At 60.0% G+C, this 10,349-nt stretch overlaps 4 protein-coding genes across 4 annotated transcripts; all 4 read left to right on the top strand.

Annotated features, from left to right (window-relative positions):
- Window positions 1-160: 160 nt before the first annotated feature.
- On the top strand, window positions 161-2,845 carry PAN0_039d6339 (p-loop containing nucleoside triphosphate hydrolase protein; the record flags this gene model as incomplete). Its single annotated transcript, XM_014798219.1, has 2 exons — window positions 161-168; window positions 328-2,845. The coding sequence occupies 2 exons, from the start codon at window positions 161-163 to the stop codon at window positions 2,843-2,845; spliced, it is 2,526 nt and encodes an 841-aa protein (XP_014653705.1).
- Window positions 2,846-4,388: 1,543 nt separating this feature from the next.
- On the top strand, window positions 4,389-7,676 carry PAN0_039d6338 (WD40 repeat-like protein; the record flags this gene model as incomplete). Its single annotated transcript, XM_014798218.1, has 1 exon — window positions 4,389-7,676. One exon carries the CDS (start codon window positions 4,389-4,391, stop codon window positions 7,674-7,676), a length of 3,288 nt encoding a protein of 1,095 aa, XP_014653704.1.
- A 561-nt stretch (window positions 7,677-8,237) lies between these two features.
- PAN0_039d6337 (uncharacterized protein) lies at window positions 8,238-8,647 on the top strand (the record flags this gene model as incomplete). The annotated part of the gene is made up of 2 exons (XM_014798217.1): window positions 8,238-8,261; window positions 8,348-8,647. The coding sequence occupies 2 exons, from the start codon at window positions 8,238-8,240 to the stop codon at window positions 8,645-8,647; spliced, it is 324 nt and encodes a 107-aa protein (XP_014653703.1).
- Window positions 8,648-9,244: 597 nt separating this feature from the next.
- PAN0_039d6336 (peroxisomal biogenesis factor 11) lies at window positions 9,245-10,159 on the top strand (the record flags this gene model as incomplete). The annotated part of the gene is made up of 3 exons (XM_014798216.1): window positions 9,245-9,452; window positions 9,530-9,669; window positions 9,758-10,159. 3 exons carry the CDS (start codon window positions 9,245-9,247, stop codon window positions 10,157-10,159), a joined length of 750 nt encoding a protein of 249 aa, XP_014653702.1.
- Between the last annotated feature and the right edge of the window lie 190 nt (window positions 10,160-10,349).

The following is a 10,349-nucleotide window of genomic DNA, read 5'->3' as shown; positions in this document are numbered from 1 at the left end:
AGAGAGAGAGAGAGTGGCCGCCCCTGCCTTGTGCACTCGTCCCGCTCAGGTCTTTGTCTGGCGAGCGCCCGCTGTTCTACATCCTCTTCCACCACCATCTTTTTCCCCCCCTATCCATCTCCCTCGTTCCCAAGCGCACCGACGCTAGTGTTCAGTCAAGATGGTTAAGTGAGTATCTGCAGAAAACGCACGCCATATCCACGGCTTTCGCCCCGAATCGCGGCTCGGTACAATAGACAGCGCCGCTATACTCCTCGCTCTAATTCTTTGGCAACCAACAACGTACTGATACCATGACTCTCCATTCTTTGCATTCTCATTTCCCAGCTTCACCGTCGACGAGATCCGTGGCCTCATGGACAGGCCCACCAACATCCGAAACATGTCGGTTATTGCCCACGTCGACCACGGCAAGTCGACCCTCACCGACTCGCTCGTCTCCAAGGCTGGTATCATCGCCGGTGCCAAGGCCGGTGACACCCGTTTCATGGACACCCGTGACGACGAGAAGGAGCGTGGTATCACCATCAAGTCCACCGCCATCTCCATGTACTTCCCCATGGATAAGGACGCCCTCGACGCCATCGCCCAGAAGAAGGACGGCAACGAGTTCTTGATCAACCTCATCGACTCGCCCGGTCACGTCGACTTCTCCTCCGAGGTCACCGCCGCCCTCCGTGTCACCGACGGTGCCCTCGTCGTCGTCGACTGCATCGAGGGTGTCTGCGTCCAGACCGAGACCGTGCTCCGCCAGGCCCTCACCGAGCGCATCAAGCCCGTCGTCTGCCTCAACAAGGTCGACCGTGCGCTCCTCGAGCTCCAGGTCGGCAAGGAGGACCTCTACCAGTCCTTCATGCGTACCATCGAGTCCGTCAACGTCGTCATCGCCACCTACAACGACCCCGTCCTCGGCGAGAGCCAGGTCTACCCCGAGAAGGGCACCGTCGCCTTCGCCTCGGGTCTCCACGGCTGGGCCTTCACCCTCCGCCAGTTCGCCAACCGCTACGCCAAGAAGTTCGGTGTCGACAAGGACAAGATGATGGTCAAGCTCTGGGGCGACAACTTCTTCAACCCCAAGACCAAGAAGTGGACCACCAAGGACACCGACGCCGACGGCAAGCCCCTCGAGCGTGCCTTCAACATGTTCGTCCTCGACCCCATCTTCCGCGTCTTTGACGCCATCATGAACTTCAAGAAGGATGAGATCCCCAAGATCCTCGAGAAGCTCGACGTCAAGCTCACCCAGGACGAGCAGGACCTCGAGGGCAAGCAGCTCCTCAAGGTCGCCATGCGCAAGTTCCTCCCCGCCGGTGACGCCCTCCTCGAGATGATTGTCATCCACCTCCCCTCGCCCGTCACCGCCCAGCGCTACCGTGTCGAGACCCTCTACGAGGGCCCCCTCGACGACGAGTCCGCCATCGGCATCCGCGACTGCGACCCCAAGGGCCCCCTCATGCTCTACGTCTCCAAGATGGTCCCCACCTCGGACAAGGGTCGCTTCTACGCCTTCGGCCGTATCTTCTCCGGCACCGTCAAGTCCGGTCCCAAGATCCGCATCCAGGGCCCCAACTACACCCCCGGCAAGAAGGACGACCTCTTCGTCAAGTCGATCCAGCGTACCGTCCTCATGATGGGCCGTTACGTCGAGCCCATCGAGGACTGCCCCGCCGGTAACATCCTTGGTCTCGTCGGTGTCGACCAGTTCCTGCTCAAGTCCGGTACCCTCACCAGCTCCGAGACCGCCCACAACCTCAAGGTCATGAAGTTCTCCGTCTCGCCCGTCGTGCAGGTCGCCGTCGAGGTCAAGAACGCCAACGACCTTCCCAAGCTCGTCGAGGGTCTCAAGCGTCTCTCCAAGTCCGACCCCTGTGTGCAGGCCTGGATCGCCGAGACCGGTGAGCACATTGTCGCCGGTGCCGGTGAGCTCCACCTCGAGATCGTCCTCAAGGACCTCGAAGAGGACCATGCCCAGATTCCCCTCAAGATCTCGGACCCCGTCGTCGGTTACCGTGAGACCGTCCAGGCCGAGTCCTCCATGGTCGCCCTCTCCAAGTCGCAGAACAAGCACAACCGTCTCTACGTCAAGGCCCAGCCCATCGACGAGGAGCTCTCGCGCCTCATCGAGGACGGCAAGATGACCCCCCGTGACGACTTCAAGGCCCGTGCCCGTGTCCTCGCCGACGACTACGGTTGGGACGTCACCGACGCCCGTAAGATCTGGTGCTTCGGCCCCGAGACCACCGGCCCCAACCTCCTCGTCGACACCACCAAGGGTGTCCAGTACCTCAACGAGATCAAGGACTCGTGCGTCGCCGCCTTCCAGTGGGCCACCAAGGAGGGCGTCACCGCCGAGGAGCCCATGCGCGGCACCCGCTTCAACATCCTCGACGTCACCCTCCACACCGACGCCATCCACCGCGGTGGTGGACAGCTCATCCCCACCTGCCGTCGCGTCTGCTACGCCGCCGCCCTCCTCGCCCAGCCCGGTATCCAGGAGCCCGTCTACCTCGTCGAGATCCAGTGCCCCGACTCCGGCCTCGGCGGTATCTACTCGTGCCTCAACAGGCGCCGTGGTCACGTCTTCTCCGAGGAGCCCCGTGTCGGAACCCCCATGGTCACCGTCAAGGCCTACCTCCCCGTCAACGAGTCGTTCGGTTTCAACGCCGATCTCCGTCAGGCCACCTCCGGTCAGGCTTTCCCCCAGTCCGTCTTTGACCACTGGCAGCTCCTCCCCGGAACGCCCCTCGACGCCGGCAAGACCCAGGATATCGTGCTCGCTATCCGCAAGCGCAAGGGTCTTAAGGATTCCATTCCTACCTTGGAGCAGTACTACGACAAATTGTAAGCGGTTTTACGTCGTTTTCGCAGTCGTATGACGAAGACCCCGTCGAGATATGGTGGTGTTGGACGACCCCACTGATCGTGTCCGGCAAAATCGGCATTTGGATCGGTCCGGTGCCGAAAAATTCCCCCTCGCGCGCTGGCTTTTATTTTCTGCAATTTTAGCCTGCGATTTTCCCCTGACTCTGTCTTTGCCTGAGTCGCAGACGCGTCGTCCCGCGGCGCTGTCAGTGAGCGTCACCGTGGCAATTGATTGACATTGAGAGCAATGCGCGCCCGACGTCGGCGACAAGCTTTGCCCTGCTCGTGCGAACCTGCACTGGCCGAAAATGGCAGTCTGCGCCCGCGGCTGCCTAATCCTCACTGTATCGGAGGCTTCCAAGCATGTGAAACACCACCTTCCTACTTCGACAATGCCCGCGTTTGGCCTGGCTGTGACTGTGAAGTGTGCAGCGATGAGAGCCTCGAGATATTGGCGGGAGTTGGAGAAAAGAAAAGGCGAGGCATTTGTATGTGTGGGGATCACTCTGCTGAATATTGCTTCAGTTGGCTGCCATCATCACGCCATCGTCACTCAGACAGAAAGAGTTCAGAAACTGTGAGCTTCAATTGAAAGGAACAGGCATGGGGTGAAAGCCACCTCTGGGCTGTTCCCGCTCAGGATGGCCGCGGATTGAGCCTCCTTTGCGATCAGCACGCTGATCTTGGAGTCCGCCTCAGCCAGAGCGGCTTGAACCTACTGTGCACGCACAAGGAAAGCATGCGGCTGCCGTCGTGAAACGAAATCCATCGAGAGATCATCAACGGCGAGCAATCGACTTCATGTCGGCATGCATGTGGAAGTAGCGACGGCATGAAAGGCGCAGACAGTTGAGAGCGAAATGGGTTTAAGTTATCCGGTCATCTGCGAGCACACTCCGTCGACACGCGGTGCGGACACTGTAGACTCCCTGGAAGCTGGGCTGCGCCGTTGTCCAGAATACCTGTTTGACACGTTCAACTCAATACACAGGACCCAGCCGTTCCGCCCCGCCGCGGCGTTGAACTTTCATGTGCGCTCAAGCATTACCGAGACTTCGCCGACGACTTTGATCATCTGTAAAAATGCCCGACGGTGGTGACGACACTTTCCACAGCCGTCGTTCACGCCGTTTCGCGAGCGAAACGGAAAATCAGGCCGTAAAAAAGGGAGAAACCCTTTTACTGTAGCAGGGCGTTGGAGCGAGCCGAAAGGGCCCCGAAATCCGAGATTTGGCGACTGTACTTTTTTGCAGATGGCGAGAATTTTTTGGTTGGAATTCAGGCGGCAGAGTGCAATCTCTGCTCTGTCTCGCAGCTTCCGCACCTGCAACCTCACTTGTGCTCACGACTGTCACGCTCCTCATCGCTGCTCACCTCGCCCCACTTCAATAGCATCCATCGCCGTCTTCAAACGGCGTACACTTGCCACACAAGAAGCGGCTAGCCGATCGGGCGCCCTCTTACAGTGCTTCTCGGCTCTATCTCATCAGTCCGGTAGACAGGCCTGAAGGTCAGGAGCAGAAGACATGCCGCGCTCCGCACCATCGTCGCCCACAAAGAAGGCGCAGCCTGCCTCTCTTGCTGCCGAAAAGCCGAGCGCGCAACTGTCTGCAGCTATGGACGTCGATGCGGAGCCCTCGAACCAAGACGCTTCGACGAGCCAGGCGGCCGCCTCGGGCAAGAACCGTAGCCGCAAGAGCAAAAAGAGCATCTTCCGCTCCAAGGATCGCTCTGCCGCTTTCTCGCCCTTCCAAACCATCAGCGAAGGCCGCGTATCGCGTCTGCCGGTCATCTTCACCCGCGATGCCGACTACTTCTTCGCAGTCTCCAAAACATCGGTGCGCATCTACTCGCGCACCACCGGTCAGGTCGTCTCGACGCTCTCCAGCGGCCCAGGATCGCACTTTGCCGCCATCACCGCCATCATGATCAACCCGGCGAATCCTCTGCAGCTGCTCACCGCATCGCTCGACGGCTGCGTCAAGGTCTGGGACTTTCTCGACGGCATTCTGCTCTCCTCCTTCGACCTCCAGCTTCCCATCTCGGGAATGACCGCGCACGAGTCCAGCCCCAACACGCTCTACGTGCTCTTGAAGAAGTTCCGCCACCGTGATGCCGACACTGCTCCCAAGAACCTGTCCGAGATCCTGGCTGTGCTCGAGAGCGGCGCGCCTTTCAACAGCATCATCGCTCACTTCAGCCTCGACCTCGCCTCCCACGCACACGCCTATCCCGCCTTGCCCAAGTTCGCCCGTGGCGCTTCCATCCGCCCCGAAGTCTCACGTATCGGCAAGACGCGCGAGGCTGTCTCCATCGGCGTTTCGCCCAACGGCGAATGGCTCGTCGTCGTCGGAAACGACAAGGTCCAGGTCGCCAGGACGCACGACCTTGCCTCGGGCTTCACCCGTTTCATCTCCTCCCATCCCGGCGCACAGCATCAGCGCGATTCGATGACTTGCATGGCCTTCCACCCCACCGACCCGACCCGTCTTGTCACTGGCGACGCTTCCGGTCGCATTCGCGTCTGGTACTGCCTTCAAAAGAACTTCATGGCTCCTTCCAAAGCAGAGGCGGATGACGGCATGGAAAGGCATGCACCCTCGACCGTCTTGCACTGGCACGCCCATGCCGTCTCCTCGCTTTGCTTCTCGCCCAACGGAGCTCACCTTCTCTCCGGAGGCGAAGAGGGTGTCCTCGTCGTCTGGCACTTGGGCGCTTCGGGCAACGCCGCCTCCAAAGAGTTTGTCCCGCGTCTGGGCGCCCCGCTCTCGGCCATCGCCGTCGCCAACGGACTGGACGGAAGGGAGCAGGAGTACGCGGTCTCGCTGGCCGACGGCAGCATCACCTTTGTCTCGTCCATGTCGCTCAAACCCACCAGGAGCTTCACCCGTATCAAGATCGACGCATCGCGCTACCTTCCAGGCGCCTCGCTCCCAGCCAGCACGCATGTGCCGCTCGCCGTGCATCCCGCAAGCCGCAACATCGTTCTCTTGGCCGGCCATCCGTCGTCTCTGCAATTCTACGACCCCATAAAGGATGCCAACACCGCCGAGCTCGAAGTCGCCCCCTCCAACCGCGTCTCGCGTGTGGAAGATGAACAGATCGAGCCCACCCGCGTCGAGCGCGTCGTCTTCTCCCCCTTCATTTCCGCCAAGACGGCTGAGGCCGGCGAGTGGATGGTCACCTTCGACAGTCGCAACCTCTCCGATGGCGACGACGACGTCGAGGTGATCGCCGAGTCCAGCCTCAAGTTCTGGAGGTGGAATCCCATCAACCGACGCTACGTGCTCAACACCCGCATCGACCGACCCCACAACGCACGACGCATCACCTCCATCACCTTTTCGCCCATCGACGCGCTCGTCGTCACCACCGCCACCGATGGAAAGGTGCGCACTTGGCACTTGGCCTCGCGCAAACTCAAGTCGGGCAAGAACGAAAGCTATTGGGCCTGCCGCTCCGTCTTCGGCTACCGCCAGCAGCTTCCCACTACCACTGCCTTCTCTGCCGACGGCTCGATCCTTGCTGTTGGCCAGGTCGGTTCTGTCACGCTGTGGAGCCCCGAGAGCAACCTCATGTCGATGGTCATCTCTGCTCCCGAGTTGGCCAACGGAGTGGAAAGCCTTGCCTTCTCCGGCCGCTACCTCGGCATCGCTGCGGGCTCGGCGGTGCTCGTTTGGGATCTAATCCTCTCGCGCCAAGTCTCACGCAAAGGGCTCGAGACCGGAAAGCAGGCCAACCTGCTCCTCCCAACCACTAGCTCAGCTGACACTGCCGAAGAAGTCGACCGACCCCTTTTCACGCTCGTGTCGTCTACTGCCGACGCACACGATGCTGCTGGCTCAGAGGCCTCGGCGACTCGACAGGCAAAGACCATCGTGGAGACCGTCTCGCTGGTCTCGGACCGCGAAATGGCCACATCGTCGGCTGCCGTGTCGGCCCATGCCGCCAGCAAGGCAGCATCGGGCTCGGGTCAGCGGGTGATTTTCCGCACATCGGTCGCTGCTGTAGCGCCCGTACCGCTGCCTGCCGGAGCGCGTGCTCAGGCACAGGACTTTGTCGCAGTCAGCACCGAGATGGATCTCGTCACCTTCTCATCTTCGCCTTCGTCGTCGACCGCAGCCGGAGCGGACGCCACAGCAGAGAGCATTCGGGGCATTTCGAGCGTCAAGAAAACGCTCTTTGACGACCTCTTCGGTCCATCGGCCTTCCATGATGCCCGCGACGAAGCGCAAGACGATGACGACCAGGCTAGTGCCGTGGCTAACGCCAATCTTGTCGCTGGCACCGTGGGCTCGGGAGTCGCTTCGCTGTTCTCGACGGCCCCGCATCTTCTGCCACCTGCAACGCTCCTCTTTGACGCCTTCTTGTCCAAGATGCTGCCTCCTGCCATGGCGGCACCGTCGGCTGCCGCTGCACCGACAACGAATGCCCATCTGGACGCCACAGTCGACGACGTAGACAAGAAGGACGCAGAGGCACGAAAGGCAGACGCGGTTGCATCAGGCGAACGCGGCATCTCGGACGTTTTGCTCGCTGATACAGACGAGTTGGTGGAGCTTTTCAAAAACCAGATCCTGACTGAGGACGTCACGAAGACGGACGCGCCGGTCAAAGTGAACGGCACTTCGGCTGTAGCGACCCCGTCGAAGAAGTCTTCGACTCCGGTCAAAGCCAATGGTGTCTCCAAAACTCCGCTCTCTAAAGGCCTCTCCGCTGCAAGCCAGAACGGCACGCCGCTCACACCCGCTGGCTCCAAGCAGGAGGCGCTCGTCCAGTCGCCTTCGGTGTCTTCCAGGAAGCGCAAGCAGTGAAGCGTAGAACAGGCCCACTCTGCTTTGTCACACGAACTCGGTCAATCAGAGAAAGCAGCACGATTCGGAATTGAATGCGCAGACAAGCTTCAGATGCACGCGTTTGCATGACTGAGGATGCAATGAGTTCCGCATCGACGCGGAATACTTCCGCTGGCAGGCACGATGAGATTGTGCAGACAGGTTGCGCCGAGATAAGACGGAGTACCAGCACGCAAGAGAGCGCAAACCTTGCTGACCCGTGTCGGAACAGAGGCAGCTCAATCGCCAGCTTTGTCGGCGCAACAAAGCGTTGTGACCGCAAAGCTAAAGTTCTGCCGGCTGCGCAAGTCATCCTGCATGAGGTAACGACGATCCCATACCTGTCACAGTCTCATCAAAACACACGAGCCGAATCCGATCGTATATTTCCCGCTTCTCTCTTGCGCACTCCGCCTCACTTGCCTCCCCGACTTCACGAAAGCGCGAAAAGAGTGCTAGATAGCCTTGCTCCCCTCTCTTTCGCCTCACACACACGTCGCTCAACAGTCGGATCACTGAACTAACCGTTGCACGTTCAAAATGGACAAGGTCGTTGTCGAAGTCGTAAGTTTGTTGGCTTCCACGACCTTACTGGTGTCCAGACGCCGGACTGCTTAACTCTTCTTTGCGCAAATGACGCCCCTCTGAAGATGGACAAGGGAGACGACTTGGACGTCGACCTCTCTGCGCTTCTCGAGAGGCTCGAGAAGTATGACTGGCCAGAGAAGCTGGGCGCTTCCATCAAAGCGAGCCTCGATGACCTCATGGCTGCTCCGCAAATCGACTCTCCCACCCTCCTTGCCAAGCTCGAAGAGCTTCAAAAGTCTTGCCCCGATCTGCAGATCTCCGTGCAAGAGACGCACAAGGATGGAGACGGCGAGCAGCAGGGTGACTCATCCCAGCTGTGTGAAGATGCCAGCGAAGGGAGCCAGCAGAGACAGGTTTTCTAGCTGGCTAGCCAAGTAGCTGATGCGTCGCCAGTTTCACAGTTTCGATCTTCGTTCCTATACCCTAGGCTATCCGAGCAATCAAAGCGTCAATCTGGTACGGCACGTTTACCGAGGTGAAACGATCTCATAATGGCATCGGAGCCTTTGTCTCCCGCTGAACGAATCCAGACGAATGTCACATCCAAGACGACAGACCGACAGGCGGCACGGAATTTTCTCCTCGATGGATGTCCATAGTGTCTCGTGGCGACAGCCGTCTTTGCCGCTACAGCAGGGGCGATTCTCGAACGCTTTGAAATCCAGAATGTCATTCAATTGTCTGCAAAGCGCGCATGAGCAGAATGAATGGGACTCGGCTTGCTCCGGTTGACGCGAGTCGAAAATGGCCCGGACGCGGAAGACGGCCGAGACGGAGGGGGATTCACGGAATTTGAGTGTGAAATGCGACTTGCGCGGAGAAGCTGCTCGGCAGCCGGACCCCACAGCCGACTTTGCGCAGAATGAGAGGCACGGTCCCCGCTCATCCTCGACTCGGCCGTCGTTGCTCTCCTGCCGGCTTCTTGACGCCCAACCACCATCGGAACCGCACCCGCCATCATGTCTGCGCTCCAGCAAATCATCTTCCACCCTTACCTCTCGCAGCTGCTGCGATTCTGGTCCACCACCGTCGGCAGGGACAAGACCTACCGTACCATCCAGTATGCTGCCCGATTCCTCGCTTGGTACGAATACCGCAAGGGTGCCACCAAGGAGACCGTTGCCCGCCTTACCGCACTCAAGTCCCAGCTCGGTCTCAGCCGAAAGCGTAAGTTCGACAGATTGTATGTTGTGCAGTGCCGAACCGCTCCTGACCACCTTTGGATGCCCTTGCCTCCTTATCAGTGATGCGCGTCGGCAAGTTCCTCGAGCACTTCCAGGCTGCGCTCAAGGCGACCACCATTCAGGACCCTGTGGTCTCGTACGCCGCCATCGGCCGTCAGCTTGGCTACGGCTTCTACCTCATCCTCGACACGCTCCAATGGGTATGTATATGCTTTGCAGCCGCTCCCTTGCTCCCGTCTCTGTGCATCTTTTGACCTTTCGCCCTGCTGACCCGTCTCAAAATCTCAGATCCACGGTGCCAAGGTCTACACGTTCGAAAAGGCGACCGCGGACAAGATCTCGAAAAACGCAGCTCGCTTCTGGCTGCTCGGTCTCACCTTCTCGCTCGCCTCGGGCAGCTACAAGACCTATGTGCTGCAGCAGCGCGCCGCGAGCGCCAAGCGCCCCCGCGCCACCGCCGAGAAGGAGGCGGACCGCAAGATCGAGCTCGCCCAGATCTCGACCGAGCAGGCCGCTGTGCGCTACCAGATGACGCAGGACGCCCTCGACTGGCTCATCCCCGCCACGGGCGCCGACATCCTCGGCCTCGACGAAGGCATTCTCGGCCTCGCAGGTTGCGCCTCCTCCGTCATGGGCGCACGCACCCAGTGGAGGGCCGTCAACGGCTCTTCGGCTGCCAAGTCCAAGTGATTGTCTTTGCCCCAGCCACCCCTGTACTGCTACTGGTGACGCGTTCCTTTCTGCCATGCCGAGTGCCTGGATCGTGTTTGTGTGGTCTGCATGAGTTCACGGCAAGCTGCCACGCTCTGACTCCGCTCTCGCAGGCACATTCGAGGGGGCAAGCCCGACAAGTGTGGTGATTTCAGATCGATGCGGGACA

This window comes from Moesziomyces antarcticus (assembly GCF_000747765.1).
Source record: "Moesziomyces antarcticus DNA, scaffold: scaffold_v10039, strain JCM 10317, whole genome shotgun sequence".
In the NCBI taxonomy this organism is placed as follows: domain Eukaryota; kingdom Fungi; phylum Basidiomycota; class Ustilaginomycetes; order Ustilaginales; family Ustilaginaceae; genus Moesziomyces; species Moesziomyces antarcticus.
Note: the sequence above shows the minus strand (reverse complement) of the source record. Positions and strands in the feature narration are given on the sequence as shown.